The 16448-nt window shown below is 42.0% G+C and overlaps 2 protein-coding genes across 7 annotated transcripts in view; one reads left to right on the plus strand and one right to left on the minus strand.

Moving 5' to 3' along the window:
• The window catches only part of LOC111858458 (palmdelphin-like), a 45159-nt gene that overhangs the window by 20933 nt on the left and 7778 nt on the right, over positions 1–16448 (minus strand). The window contains exons 1-3 of one of the 5 annotated variants that reach the window (XM_023840249.2): positions 9756–9892; positions 720–771; positions 202–282 (exon numbers count right to left, since the gene is read on the minus strand). In XM_023840249.2, coding sequence (XP_023696017.1) covers positions 202–282; positions 720–764 — 126 coding nt within the window. In that variant the 5' untranslated portion in view covers positions 765–771; positions 9756–9892. Of the gene's footprint in view, positions 1–201; positions 283–719; positions 826–6448; positions 6693–9755; positions 9893–16448 lie in introns of those variants that run through there. The other 4 variants (XM_023840251.2, XM_023840243.2, XM_072704247.1 and 1 more) reach the window with 4 other exon arrangements.
• The window catches only part of plppr5a (phospholipid phosphatase related 5a), a 72380-nt gene continuing 66364 nt past the window's right edge, over positions 10433–16448 (plus strand). Inside the window, exon 1 of one of the 2 annotated variants that reach the window (XM_072704252.1) lies at positions 10433–10559. Coding sequence is in view for 1 of the 2 variants with exons in the window: in XM_072704251.1 (XP_072560352.1) it covers positions 10513–10559 (47 nt within the window). In the remaining variant the exon portion in view is untranslated. The remainder of the gene's footprint in view (positions 10560–16448) is intronic. The other variant, XM_072704251.1, reaches the window with a different exon arrangement.

Genomic DNA, 16448 nt, shown 5'->3' on the forward strand with positions numbered 1-16448 from the left:
GCAGGGTTCACCTTGGCCAGACCATCATAGTGCCACTGGGCCCACGCACACACTGGCGTACCTAAACAGCACTTTTTGTGGAATGTGGGAGGAATCCCGCAAACGCAGGGATAAAATCCAAACTGTACACGGTACACAGGTAGGACCTGAACCCACAACCCCAAAGCCGCAGGACCAACATGCAGCCCCTCAGACTCCTACCTTCAGGTACTGAAGCGTTAACTTCTCTTTGTCAATTTCCAGTCTTCTCCTCACGATATCTTCTTGAACCCTTTTCTTATCCTGCAGAAGCAAATGGACAAATGCATTATTATGATGTGATGTTAGGTTTGCATACTGAAGCTTGTCATTCTCATGCCATATATGTGCAAGAAGGCATTTTCAACTTGATCCCTGTAAGGCTGGCTGGCCTCACTGAAAACTTTCAATGCCAACTGAAGCAAACAGGCCTCTAGCGGAAAGATCCCTTCTCTATTATTTCATGACATTGGCTGCAAATGTACTGGGGTGCTACTTCTGTCCTTTGACAGAATTACAGGATTACAACATCTTTATTTCTGTCACGTCTCCATTTCTCAATCATTATATCAAGGGCAGGTATAAATTCACATTATAAATACATTTCTGACTCAGACGTTTGAATTTAGTGGCACCTTAATTGTTCTATAAGTAAAAATGAATCCTTGAAGAACCGTCCAATACTCCTCCCCCCAACTTACAGTGATGGCTTGGAGCCTTTCCTTCATCAGGACATCCTCTTCCATGGTGGATCTGAAACAGAGGATCAGGGTGGCTGTAATCCTGGGGGACTATGGACTGAACTGGCTGGGTCAACCATGGAACAGAGGTGGAGAAGGAGTGGACAGAGGAAATTAGTTATCCTGACTATGATACAGACCAGGTGTAGAAGGTGGGGAACTACATCCATCTCATATATTCATCATTCATGTAGAGAAGTCGTTCCCAACCTGTTCCTCAGGAACCTGCAGCCAGTCTACGTTTTTGCTCCTACCGGGAGCTGGTAGGGAGCAAAAACATGGACCGGCTGGGGATCCCTGAGGACTGGGTTGGGAAACACTGATGTAGAGCAAGCATGTCAATAGCTTCTGTGACAATCCCATGTAACTCCTGCCTGGGAATGCTCACCAAACAAAACAAAGCAGCATTTTTAGCATAGATGACAAACAAAAACTAAGAAGCCTCCTCATTGGGTCACCAGGTTATTACATTGTTGCATATTTAAGTAACATCATATTCACACTTTCACCAGGACTGTCAAAAACTGATCCGATTTGAGCCAGTAGACAATACTGAGCCAAAGGACAATAGCCCGACCAAGTGAGTGCAGCCTGTTATGTGTCACTGTCAACAAAGGCTGTCCAGGCATTTTCCAAAAGGGAACGAAATGTGAGTGGATCATGTTGTTTCCTGGCAACCTTCCTATTATTCGGTTGAAAGGCCAACAGCTTCTTCAGCAATGACAAACATCCCTGATAGCACACATACATCTGCCCGACGTACGCAAGTTACATCTAAAAGATGTAATACTCAAATCATTTGCTAATTGGCAAGATGTTTATGCAAGATCACATATACTAGGCACTTGTGTAAGTCAGGCAGATGCTAGCCTGAAGTATGAGTGCTACGTGGGATCCAGCTCTGTTTAAAAACTCGCAGATCTCATCAGTGTAGGAAAAAGGGATTTTATGACTTACAACTGAATACTTATGCTTTATAATATACTAACCGTAAATTACAATTTACACTTGAATAGATGTAATGCTTCTAGGTAGTTTCTTACATTAATGAAACCAAATTAAACGAAGAGTGAGTGAATAACGCAGCATAATTTTAAGGCAATTTATTCATTTGAATATAACGGGAGTTTTTTGTGTTAAGTATGGGCCATGAAACAGAATATGGCTAGAGAAGAATATTAAACATGAGAATTAGGTTGGCATCTGTAATTTATGGAAGCCCGTTTCCACCACCGGGGAAAAAAATAATATAAAATTTAAGTCGAAATTTCGACTTAGTTATCCCTTTATCTCAAGATAATTTGACTTCTCGAAATAACGAGATAACTCTCGAAATTTTGACTTAGTATCTCGAAATAGCGAGAACTCTCGAAATTTTGAGATAGTATCTCGAAATAACAAGAACTCCCGAAATTTTGACTTCTCGAAATAACGGGATAAGTCGAAATTTTGAGATAGTATCTCGAAATAATGAGAACTCTCTCAAAATTTCGACTTATCCCGTTATTTTGAGAAGTCGAAATTTTGAGAGTTCTCGTTATTTCGAGATACTAAGTCAAAATTTTGAGACTTCTCGTTATTTCGAGATAGGCTACTAAGTCAAAATTTCGAGAGTTCTCGTTATTTCGAGATAACTAAAAATTTCGAGATAATATCTCGAAATAACGAGATCTATGTCGAAATTTTGACTTAGTATCTCGAAATAACAAGATAACTATCTCGAAATTTCAACTTCTCGAAATAATGAGATAACTATCTCGAAATTTCGACTTAGTATCTCGAAACTACGGAAGCCCTGAACCGCATTTGATACATTTTTTTTCGGAGACAATAAGTCGTTATTTCGACAAAAGTCATTTCAACATAACTCATGTTAAGCTTTGCGCCAATATTAAAGAATGCATTAAGTCATATACTGACACTGTTAACATCAGTAGCTTACTTGGTACACTAACGACCCATGTATTTCTGGGAATTTTACATAGTTTGTGCTTTTATTCCAAGTTAACCCTTACTGATGTTAACTTTATGTAGACCACTAATATGCTTCATATTATTCTTATCGTTTGTCATAAATCGCCTATAAACTTATCGTGTGTAGCATTTCATAACATTTTACATTCCAGTAATTCGTTACTAAAACATTGCCTGGGTAATTCATCTACATCCGAACTGAAAATCAGAATAACACTGACCGGTGAGCCAGGACAGAATTACATTGCCCGAAGCGTTTACAAAAAGAATTACAAAACGAATCCACAGTTCCATGATTAAACTCTTTCCAACGCTATGATCGCGACTTCTTGAGCAAAAAGCACGCTCACTGGATATATGTGCTTGATGCTGATAGCACATGGCACACTATAAATGTATTATAATTTATACCTATCATTATGTCGAAATAACAACTTACTATCTCGTTATAACAACTTATGTCGAAATAACGAGACAATATCTCATTATAACGACTTATGTCGAAATAATGACTTGTCTCAGAAAAAAAATTCATCAAATGCGGTTCAGGGCTTCCGTAGTTTCAAGATACTAAGTCAAAATTTCGAGATAGTATCTCGAAATAACGAGAACTATCTCGAAATAACGAGAACTATCTCGAAATTTCGACTTAAATTTAATATTATTTTTTTCCCCGGTGGCGGAAATGGGCTTCCATAGTAATTCAATATGTTCTAACCAAACTAAAAATGAGTAGCGCCAGACCCATTGGAGGAGGTGGTCGGCACAACCTAAAATAGTAGCAGTGATGAGGAAACATGGATGATCTTCAGAGCACAACCAGACAGCTGTGCAGCTGTCAGCGCCTGCCACTTCAGATCCCCGACAGTCGCCATGACATAATTTACAGACAAACGTGACCTGTACACCTCTAAGGCTTGGATATAAAGTCTGGTAGCTGAAAACCAGCTGTTCTTACATACCTGTGTAACATAGTGCAAACTGAAGAACTTTCTTAATGCACCAGTGCTTCTCATTATCCCCCGGCTCCCAAGCACCAGAGAAACTTTTGAAGAACTGCTTTCTTTTCAGTAACTGCTTTTTAAAATTAATGGGTATATTTACACCTATTTCCTATATATTCCATTGAACAAAGTCCAGAATGAATCTTTTAAAACACTGCACTATTCTGTCTTAGATGATTATGCACCATTAATTCATCAACAATATTAACACAATAAGATTAACAATAATCAAGTATGAACCTGGACGGCTTCTACGTTGTTCTTTTTTATAAATAACTCACTTTGAGTGTGGCACTGGCGTTTTGACACAAGGTCTGCATCAGTGTGGATATATTCACTCTACAGACGAACTTGGAATTGGCTGATATACTGGCTTAAATATTGAAGCATTATGTAGATTGATATTGAATGAACGCCTGTCAAAATAAAAGTTCTCCTGTCTGCGGATCTTCTGAGTGTTTTCCATATATAGGGGATTCTGGGTTACAATTCATAAGCACAGTGTGTCTTTCAAACACCAAAGAAGGACACTTTGGCACCTCTGGCATCTCCCCTTACTTCCTCCGTGTAATGTGAACCCCCCCCCCCCAGTGGTTGGCTGTCTCGCACCACCGCCATGCTTCCCCGTGTGGGCTGCTGACTCGGAGATGATACCGATTACACCCTAACCTTCACCCAGTTGGGTGGACATGAAACCTCCAGCATTCATTAATTTTACAGGAGTCATTTAGGTTCAGTAAATCAGGCAATGGTACTAAAAGATCCCTCAGGTTACCCCAAAGCTAGGGTTCGAATTGTGTCAGGGAGTCTCAGAGGGGCTCCCTGATGGGCAGTCAGACCATGACTTGCATATTTTATATTGCACATTTTCTATTTATTCACAACAGGCCGGTGTGTATGCAGATTTTTGGATAGCCTTTAGGTCAGCTGCTCAAACCCAGGTGTGAGGACTCTTCAGCCAATCAGTCCTCTAATTAGTGACGTAATTAGGGAGCTGCGGCGAAAACCCGCAAACCCAACAGCCCTTTCTGGGTAAGATTGCCCACCCCTGTTCTATACGCATTTGTCCTCTTTGATGGAGGGTCCTGGTACCACCCACATGCCATCAATTAGAGACCCAGTCCAAAGCCAACAGTGCAAGACTCAGTCATCTCAATACCCATCCATCAACTTTGCTATGTTTTTGGGTCCTTATGAAATTGTACTTCTTGGCTAGGCTTAGACAAACGGATCTAGATTTCAACTGCCCTGTCCTCCTTGCATGAGCCGTGGCGGTGGGTGTGTCTTTCGTCCAGGTGATTCTCCGTTCAGATTTGCCATATTTACAGTGAGCCTTCTGATCAGTAACATGGGACGCGAGAATCGTCGGGTTTATGGGAGCCACCTCGAGTCTGAGCTCGATAAAAAAAAACAGATGTTTGTGATGTTATATCGTTATAGCTCGCTGTCTGCCTATATTTCCGTTTGTCGATCGGATGCCGAGACGCTCCTCCCGACAGTGCGCGATGCCGTGAGAAATCCCTTTAAAACCTCGCCAACGTTTTGCTTTTCCGTTCTCGCTGTAACGCTCCTCCTTCATGAGTGACAAACTGTGCCAGGGCTTCACACTACACATGTGCTGTGTTTAAAAATATCTGATCACCCTTACAGGCTGCTGCTGGGCAAGATGAGTAACTGGATTTGGCGCAAAGGCTGCTGGCATCAAATAGTTATCTCATTGCTGTTTGAAACGACAGTTTCAACGGAAGCTATGTTACTTAGTTATACACGAGCACAAAAACACACATGCATACTCAGGCACAAATATATCTAGCCTATATATAGTAATCATGAAATTACTCACAATTTAACTGGATATAATCAGGAAACAGAACTAAAGAATTAACGCATTAGTATTAAATAACCTATTTAGGTCTATGTTGAACTGTTGCTCGGAAGGTATTACAAACTGCCGCGGAGACATTTTCAGCATAAACCACTTTACAACTTGCTTATTTCTGCTAGGAAGGAGTCTCTGTAATCGGATTATGTCAGATTAGTAAATCTCGGGCGGCATCTGCTTCCGCTATAACAACCTGTCATTACTGAATCTGAACTGTGCTACTGTTTCTTATTTTTCTCACTTTTCAGTCTAAGAGATTATATCAGTAGGCCTGATTTATTCTGCTTAATATTAAAAGCCATTGAGTAGGATGTTAAATCAATCTCAGATACACGCAGAATAAATCATAATAAAAATTTAAAACTAGTGAAACTGTATCACGTGCTGTTACATCGGAGGTGTCTGGCTCTTGGCTGAATCCTCATACATCAGGTGTCATGTCGACACACTCCTATTAATAGAGATTCCATTATCATATTCACTTATTTACCAGTTACTGTGAGTTTACAGTACGTGCCTGTGTCCCGTGTTTGAATACATAAACAAAGTAAAGGCTGACATATTTCACTCTCACTTCTAAGAAAACGACAGAAAAAACATCGGTTGTAACTGGCCAGTTCATAGTGTTTTTGTTCCAGAGTTTTGCAATTCAGGTCTAAGGTTCAAAGGTTTAGTGATATCCATCTGGTTAGTCTATGGGCTATCCAAGGTCTTATTGGTACTAAAGGATTAACAGAGACCCTCGTGGTGCCGTTCTCTTCTATAATGGTATCATATAAATCTATAAGCAATAAAAAAAAGTTTATGCATCACAGCAAAAGGACACTCACCAGATAGGAGCAGAGAAGTGCGGTCCTAGCGGCCGAGCTGCCTGGGCGGGCTCATATAACTTAGATATGCGTGCTCAGGTGCCCCGCACTGCGGGGTTGAGCCGGGGTTACCGATGACTGGCGTCTCGCCTTGTCACCAATGAAATGCGGCCAGGCGCCCTGAAGGTCTGCCCATCTGCAGGGGCGGCTTCGTGAACAAGCTCAGCGCTCTGCCGCCGCGACTGACTGCTCACTTGGCCGGTCCCTCTGATTTCACTGCCCAGAGAGTAATCTTTATCGCTGCCAGAACTGGCGCAGGTATGCAGGTATTTCAAGCATATAAGATGAAATGCACATTTTGCAAAACACTCGACCGTAAATAAAAACAGTATTAGGCCCATTCAATAATTATAATTATAATATAGTTATTTATTGTCTTTAAAAATGAAGTTGTCGTCCGTAGCATTATTATATTATAATAATATTATTATATAAGTATAGTATATATATATATATATAGACACACACACAAAATATTAAATAAATGTATTAATTACTACTCAGACTAGTTTAAAGGTATGAAAAATATCCAGCTGAACTGAAGTAATTTTTTCATGTTATTTAACTATCAGCTAAGCAAAGTAAGAGAAAACTAGCTGTGATTCGTTATGGAAAATGAATCAACACGCTTCTGCCCAAACAGACTCGACAACAGAAAAAGGGCCGTGGTATAACGGGGCTTAGGTGTTCAATAAAATGTATTTTGACCAAAAAGACGGTTTAAAATATATAACACTCAGCAAATAAGAGCCTCTAAGGGAAAAAACGCAAACACCGCTACTAATCAGCCTGCTGGACTCGCCCGTGTGTCAAACATTCCTGCACGATGTTCCGTTTATTTGCGTTCCCATAAAAACTCAAGATATTGGACAGAGAACCATGTGGGAAATTCCCCTCTAACTGTCTAATTAGCCTGCCAGTGAGGCATCTGAAATCTGTCAGAGGTGTAACCAGCAGGTGGTCTCTCCTGAACTGCTGAATTATTCACTTTTCTAACTCCCTACACAACGTCTGTTGGAGAAAACGAGCACCCACAAATCACCTGGATGCTCTATCTATATATGAAGAAAAATCACATTTTCCGGAACAAGGTGATAAAACATAACAGCACTTACGAAATAAATTGCCATAGTACTTTTCTGGTAGGAAAAAAAAGATTACGTCTTTTAACTGGCATGAAAAGTCACGTTAGAAACGTCAGAGGCAGCCACGTAAGTTCGACCAGCGCACTGCACTGTCAGCTAACTGGAATCCCGTCATGCAATGTGCTCCACAGTAATACACCTACGTATGTCCTGCTCTCAGGTGCATTACATAATATCTAGTATTTTTATTTGTATTATTTAAATATAGCAGTTCTGTTGCTGCATATTTTACTGTTTAAAAAATCAGTAGCACCTCTGCTCTTTGGGAGAGAAGACCTGTTTGGCAGGTACACGTTAGCGATACAGTGTTAAAACGCCTCCATGTTTCCATACCCAACATGCAACAGGCTGTATCTGAAAGGAGGTCCGGTTAACATGCTGAGTACTTAGCATAATTAATACTGAGCAGCTGCTGGGTCATTCCCAGTTGTCTTTAGATCACGGCCCAACAAAGACGAACCAAAAAAAGAGAAGCCATAGAGAGTTTTAGTTGAATTCTCTAACAGTGGCCATTCAAGAGTCAAACATTATGGTATCTGAAATGTCGATCATGGTGACTTGATCCAGCAAGAGCAGAACTGATACTAGGTAGATTGGAATGTGCTTGTTTTCACGTTCCACCCTTTTTAAGACATACTGTGCTTCCAGAATTACATACTTGTTTGGTATGTAGTAGGTGAAATCTAGTATGCAAAATGAGCAGTATGTCCGAATACTCAATACGGACGGGACAGTAGGCAAATGGTATCTGAAATTCTTAAGTGTGCAACTGTTGAATACCACGCTATCCCACAATGCTGCTGGAACTGCAACCAGAGATGAAGAACATCACTTGCTCAGGATTTTTTTGTCAAGATGGCAGAGAAAGTGCCATCTCTATAAATTTAAGTAGAAAACAATAAGTTACATAAGTTGACTCAAATATGTATTTTTTTTGGTTGAACTTTCATGTGGGTCAAGCTACATCATTGATAAACATCTGGGTCAGGCAATATGTAAGACGGTGACCACAGTTTGAGTCCATGCACACTATACTCATGTATACACACAGAATGCACTACATTAACGGTCTCATAGAAGACTACTAACAAAATTCAGTATGTATAGTCTAAGTATGTGATTTCAGATGCACCCATACACACACATAGATGTGGGAATGAAGATTGGGATGAGAGTCAGCCATTCATCCAGAGTCCTTGGAGTATTAAGAACCTTGCTCAAGGGCCCAACAGAAATATGGCACAGGATTCTGATCAGCAGCCTTCAAAGCACTGACACAGAGGTCTGACCCACTGAGACACACACCATTGCCCTGACAACAGCTGATGGTTGATAGCAGGAAGATGGTGACTCAGACCGCAGCAGGATAGCCTCTGTGGTTGAGCGAATCAGTATCCCTAAATTTCCCATCCAGTGTTATTGTATACATGACTGTGTGCAGCCTGCAGTGCAATGACATCCCATTTAGAGTGTTCCATGCTCTGTAATTCCTGGAATAAGCTCCCGGCCCACAAAATTCACATAGTACAAAAATGACTCTACTATATCAATTGTGTTTCCAAACATACAAACAGGAGTAGTTGCCCATAGGAATATGTGTTGCTATGGTCACAATAGCTATTCCAATTGATTGCCAAAGCCTGAATTTCAGTGTGGGGGGTGGAGGGGTTCTGTAGTACTGAGATGGGAATCTTGTTTCACTCTGAAGCCAAGTTCAAGCTCATTTCTCCCCCCCCCCCATTTTCATCTATGGATATTTGTAACATATAAATCACATAAGCCTTGTATTAAATGGCCGAGTCAGCATAACACTGTTGTCCAAATCCACCTGAACTGCTGATATTCATGGAGACGTATGGAAAATTTTCCCGCCCCGAGGTGCTTTTCTCAACGCAACACAAGAAGCAGGAGCTCAGCCTTTGATGTGCAATAGCAGTGAAAGTGAAATGAAATCCCCAGGTATGCAGTGGAGTAGTATTTAGCCTCTTTGGTGGGTTTCACAACGTCCTGAGCTATTTTAATTCCAGATCATTTACAAAGCGTTACTTTGTGAACTGTCCCCCTTCTCTCAGGAAAAAAAACATCAGTGAGGGACACTATCTTCCAAAAGCCACTTAACCTACCTAAGGCAAAACACAATCACAGTCTCTCTCCTCTTCGTTCTTTGACTGCCCGGGATACCGGCTGACTCAAATCAGTCTAGAAGATTGTCCTCAAACTCTTTGTATTATCACTGCTTCCAGGATGCCAGGGAACAATCAGTCAGAGGCTCTGATAGCAAATGGCCACACTGGATAACGTCCATGTTGTCATTCTGGAGGATGGGACAGAGTGAAGGGGACACATGAGTCGCAATCCGTCCAGTCAGGTATCTATAGATAAAGAAACTCATGTATCTACTGAGACAATGTCTCTTTTATTCCAGACAGCAGCAGATTTAGCTAATAAGCTTCATATCTGCTACTTCCTGTTACGCACAGTTGAATCAGTTTTGACCTTAAGAATCTAATATAAAATTGGTTTATATATTACCCACAATGTCCTGTTTTTGAAGTTTTGAAGAGTCTTTTCCTTGACTGTAAGTGCTTTAAATGTAACATATTAAAACAAAATATGACATACAATGTGATAATACCCAACGTGCAACAAATCAATAGAGCTGCTCTTCTAATCAAAAAGCACAAGTTTTGGGTTTTGCTGTTTGTTTCAAAGTGTTTAAAACACTTTCAGGTTGCCTAGTTTTCATTAAAACCTGTCTGGGTCTGTCACCCATCCTGCCTAAAGATGAGCTTCATCCTGGGGCGCATGTGGACATCAGCTGTGAATTCCTGGATTCTTGGCTGACTTTCAAAGAGAGGTGCCTGTCCGGTCAATGTGTGAATGCAAGGGGAGCAGACCCTGCCAATTAAGAAAGATTTGTTAAAGAGGTAAGGGGCAGACCTTCACTTTCCTGACACACTCATTCTGAATGCTGAAATAACACCGTGTCACATTCACATATTAGCAAGTCAGAATTCTGCAATATATTCATGTCTACTTATACAGCAGACTCAAATTTGTGTCTGTTTACAGCAATATAACTGAAAAACATTTAGATTAATTTGATTTTAACTTGATAGCTGCATCACAAGTCATTAAAAGTTATATTACCATTTTGCTTACAAATGCTGCAATGTCTGCAGTATTTTAAAAACAAGTGGAAATGAAAATCAATACTAATTCATTCTTATTTATAGTCAAGTATGCATAGTAATGAATCACTACCAGAATACCATATTCCAGTCTTACACACATTACACATATTAAAAGTGTTGCCTCCTTTAAGTAGCTCCCCCCCCCACACACACACATTTTTGGCTGAATAAAATAACACTACAGCTTAGAGAAAGGTCTTGCTTAGTTGCCATGGAAGCAGATGTAAACCTCAAGGTCAGATGGGATTAAATATATTTTGTGTGTGTTTTCTCCTCCCTTATGTGTCAGACTGTACTTTCCAAAGTAGATTAGGCCTCATTATGGGATGGCAATGGTTTTAACAATACAAGTAGGAAGCAAAATGAAATTTGTGCCTACTTAATAGAAACTGTAATGACTGGATCCAATCGTAGGTGAAAATTCTGAGTTAAATATAGATCCAATCTTAGGACAAAAATTAATTGAGTTAAATGACAAATTGCTAGCAAGGAGGCGTGATGTGATTTGATGGACCCCCTACACAGCTTCAGTGTTGAGTCTCTCAAATGAAAAGGCCTGATAATGACCTTTTATGAAACTGAAGCACAGTTCATTCCTTCAGTGGATGTTGTGGGGGTTCAGGCAGCAGTCTTTCCACTTTCGCATGTGTTCCACTCATGGCCCATAAAACCTGGAGAGCAGGATTCACTATAAGGTGTGTTGTGCCGCTGCTGCCCTCGTCGCTCGTTGTTGCTGCCCTGGCTGAAATTTTGTGGTTTGCTGTTAACTGCTCCCATACCGCCACAATGGCCTTGTTGCAGAGCGCCTGCCTTGGCTAAATTGGTTTTTGGCCTCTGAAGGATTCTTCTGGATGGGAGCGAATTCCTGTCCCGTGAGGTAAACGTCCCTTTACTGCTGGTGCTACTCTGCCTCACAATGTTAATAGGGTGGGGGTGTGGATGGAGGGGGGGGGGAAGCTGGTGGCCTCTGTGCCTGTCCTCAACGTGCAGCATCTTCAGCGCTTAGCCCTTGCTGTTTAATCCATATTATGGGTTCACAATTCTGCCAGAGAAGTTAATCACAATTTACATTACAGTGCAGCATAAAAGGAAAAGAGTCATTTCCCTTGTACTGCAAATGTTGCATCAACAGATATTTTTGCAGAAATCTGTGCATGATACTTCAAACGGCAGGGATTCATGAATGACTGGCCGCCTGTTTATATCTACGTGTGTCTTCATCACTTTGTGATCAAAAGCCATCAAAAGTTTCGTTCAGCTGTGAAGAAGAAATAATACGACGGACTGAAGTATCTCGGAATTGTGATGCATTACCTAGCAATATCAGGCTTGCTATTTAATTGCCAACATGAAGCAATTTGGCGCATGTTTTCTTCTCTCCAGCAGATGGCGACAAAGCAACATTTTGACGCTTTATGCCTTGCGACGAGTGGCGTCAGCTGGAGGTTGTGAAGGACCAGATAAATTTCCAAAAAAAAAAATATTCGTTTCACAAACGGTATTCTTCACAAGCAAACTCAGCAAAAACACTGCGGTGCGTGGACGGTTACAGTTAATGAATGATTACCAAGATCGTGAACACCGCCATTTTATCTTAATGTTCACGTTGTAATCCTGTTTCCGTGTCTTCGGTGCAAGTATTTCCAGAGTGCTCGTTCCCACTTATCTCAAGTATGCTCACGTCCACAGCATCCACAGCACCCTCCTGTTAAGCTTCCCAGTTGAGTAAACTCTGGCTGTAACTTGTGGGTGGAAGTGGGTGTATTTCCGTGCATGACAAGCAGTCTACTTTAAGCATGAGATGTGTGGACATCTACAACTAATAACGATCTTGTTTTAACTCCGATATTAAGAGCAAAGGTAATTTGCATGTTTTAATTGGGAAATCTTTTAAATTAATAGTGGCAGATGGTGTAGTAATTTAAAAGCTTGCTTATAGATTATGAAAAGACAATGAGTCCAGTTAATGCTATATAGATCTGCACCGTAGCCAGAATACCAAACACAGGAAACGTAACATATTATTTTCTCTAGCTCATGGGGCAGCGGAGTGCTGATTGTTATTATTATTTTAAATTAATTATCGGACCCACAATTGAAGAACATGCCCTGCCCACATACTAAAAATATATACCCTTACCAGGGATCTCACATATGGCGTTAACACTAGGGGAGACACTGTGGTCAAATCGGTTTGTTTTTACCCGCAGCTTAAGGCAGGGTAACACTAAGCGAAGCGTGAAGGGCAAGACAAGCGTTCGGTGCGTCTTTTGGTTTAATTCTACGCCTGGTGCCGAATGTCCTCCGGCTTATCTCAGAAGTAATTAGGATTTCTAACGGGAGCCCTCCAAATCCCTCCCTTAGTCCCTGTCGCACTTCTGTCCCAGTGACACATTTCCCTCAATTGGTACGGAACCTGGCCAGCGTCAGAGGCGGGTGGACCCCCTCCATAGGTGACGGCGTCGGTCCACGTCGCTACAGATGTCATACTTATTGAACGTGCAGTGGAGTGTGAACCATTCCTTCTGGACCCGTTTCTACAGCCAAGTGTGTTGTACGGACCACAGTGCAGCGCACCATTCACATGACCTTCCCTAGGTACGCACTTCTGATGCACATCCAGGATTTGTACTCTAAAACCGTCACAGGATGGCCGGTTCCAATCAACCTCACCAACATCGTCATCTCCGTAGCATTTTGTATAAGAAACAAGCTGTATGATCTTTCATACCCAGCTTATTTAAGAGTTAAGCGAAATTTAATGTTTTACGATATGTATCAGAATCCAGTTAACCGTAAAAGCACAGTTGTTGTGAAAATGTCACATCAGTGTGATAGATGGTGGAACATAATAAACACGTATACCATGGCGCTGGTGAATACTCAAATATGATTGGTCAATTGGAACATAAGAAACCATAGCGCTGGTGAATACTAGAACCTGAAGCCTTTCTGATGGCAGACCTCTCCGACGGCAGGCCTTTCCGACAGCAGACCTCTCCGACGGCAGGCCTTTCAGACGGCAGACCTCTCCGACGGCAGGCCTTTCAGACGGCAGGCCTTTCAGACGGCAGACCTCTCCGATGGCAGGCCTTTCCGATGGCTGACATGTGCTGCCTTGAGCTTTCATGGCCCTCACCAGAGCACCCGCAGCCCACGTTGCTGGTGCGAGCTTTAAAGGTCACCCATTACTTCGTGTGACTGTACCTTTTGGTGCCTGCACTGTGTTTTCTGGGAAAGGCTCCAGGGTCACTACAGCCCTGTCTTGGGTAGACAGTATTAAAGATGCAGTGATAGAAGACTTAAATATGTATGAATAATTACATTCTTCAAAAACAAGACCCACAATTACCCTTCCGATACATTACATAAATTCTGAGGCGTTACATAAATATGCTCCGGTTCCCTTAACACTTAATGTGTGATATGGTCGGTATTTATGTTTGAGAGAACGACACATTTTGAACAGTAAATGAAGGACCCTTTGATTAGCACACTGGACACTTTACTGAGATGTTGCCTAACTGTTTAAAGATACTGAGGATGGGGCATTACACCGTCTTTCCGATTCCTCGTGACCTATAGTCCATCCCTGCACTCATAAATGATGGGGAAGTGATGATGTCATAGTTCTCCACTATGGCACAGGAAGTTGAAATTCACCTCTCTGGGAAAGGCTTAAGTTTACCACTTAAGATTTTTTAAGGCAAACACAGTGGCTGATTGGGTATGGCTGTTGCCTCTCATACTCCTAAGGTGAGGGGTGCTGATCCTTCACGATGCAGGGAGCACAGTTGAGATTCGAACCTCTATTCTTGGCCACCATGAACTCCACGCACGTATTCATATATTACTGCGCTGGCAGCTTCCGGCTTACATGGATCCATTCCAAATGTTCACAGACCTTCACCAGCATTGGTGAGAAACCAGAATAAGCCACTTGCAGGTGGGGGTGTATGTGTGTGGGGGGGTCTGTGTGTGCCAGGGCGGCTGGGGGGTGGGCGGCAATTCTGAGGAGATGACAGCTGCCGTTAGCGGCGGTCGCGCGGCTACCTTGCTGCTGTTGCCATGGCGAAAGCTGGGCATGCGCTCTCCAGCTGGCGCCAGCCTCTTCTTACAGTGGGTGCGAAAATGGCTGTGGGTCAGCTTCCTTGCCAGGCTTTGGGGAAAAGGCAGAGTGGCCCAACCCCACAGTCCAGGGCGGTGGACCCTGTGACTGGGAAACGTCACCTGGGCACCATACAGTCACCTGTCACTTTTTGGTCACACTGCTGCCTTGTTTGGGATTAATTATGGGGAAAAGGAACGGGGGTGGATTTTGAGTACAACCCTTTCAAAATCCCTGTGCTATTCAAGGCATTAATAACAGATTAGGGAATGTGAATAGAATGGGAAATGTATGACTATGGATGGTGGACACTTTTTTTTGGGGGGGGGGGGGGTTGCAGCTTCAGTATTGATTTTTATCATAGAAAAACACAACAGAACTAGACATACTGTCTCATGCAGTTGTGCCATCTCTCTCAATGTGTTTGAGATTTAGCTTATGTTGTATTGTGATTCGTATTGAGGACCATGATATGTGAAACCTTCTTTATATATTGGACTTATACAGATGCTCCCCTACTTACAAACTTTCAACTTACGAACTTTCAGACATACGAACGAAGAGGACCGTAAGTCCAAACTGTGTTCATCGGGCTCCCATTTCCTGTCCGCAACATCATTTTTTTTGCGTGCATACTTCCAGCATCCTAGTTCTTTGTACTTATACCATTAAAATGATGTTGAATAACGTTTTACGAATATTTCAATTTACGAACGGCCGTTCGGAACGTATCTCATTCGTAAGTAGATGAGCGTGTGTTTTTATATTGAAGAGGTAAAATGTTTCTACATTTACCCCATAATATTAGGTACCGGCATTTGGAACGAGAAGCTCAGCTTATGAATGTTTAATGCTCTTCTTTATTTGTGGCAAATGTGAATTTTCTCCTGGGTTGTAATGCCCACATGTAAACATGACTTGTCATTGTGCCGTGGTAGCAAGTGTGCTAAGCTAATTACAGGGATTTGTGGGTCTGTACAACCCAGGATGGGCTGCCCCCCCATTGTAGGGCACATTCACACATGTACACCTACAGGGAACGTGGTAGCTCGAATTTACATCAGCACAATTTTAGACTGTGGGGGGACTGGAGTACCTGGAAGAAACCCCACAATGACATGGGGAGAACATGAAAACTCCACACACATGGACCCTAGGTGGAGACTCGAACCCTGACCGAGGCATGTGAGGCAACAGCACTAACCACTGTGCCACCATTCCACCCCTCTGAACAAGTGTATTATAACTAATAAATTTTAATTAATTGATTGAGTGCTAATCAGTGTATTTGCAAATAAATTAAAAAAGGCAGACAAAGCATATCATGGCTACCAGATCACTGAGCACGGAGGTTAGTATATTAAGGATTATGCATTGTGTGGGTGCATGATGCTTTTATGTGACACTTCACAGTCACGTACTTACTAGTACACAAATGCTAGGGCTTGTTTTTGAAAGGATCCCCTGGTGCTTGTGCAGTCATTAATCGATGTGCTCGTTCAGCAGGCTGGAGT

Source organism: Paramormyrops kingsleyae, chromosome 21, assembly GCF_048594095.1.
Source record: "Paramormyrops kingsleyae isolate MSU_618 chromosome 21, PKINGS_0.4, whole genome shotgun sequence".
Classification (NCBI taxonomy): Eukaryota; Metazoa; Chordata; class Actinopteri; order Osteoglossiformes; family Mormyridae; genus Paramormyrops; species Paramormyrops kingsleyae.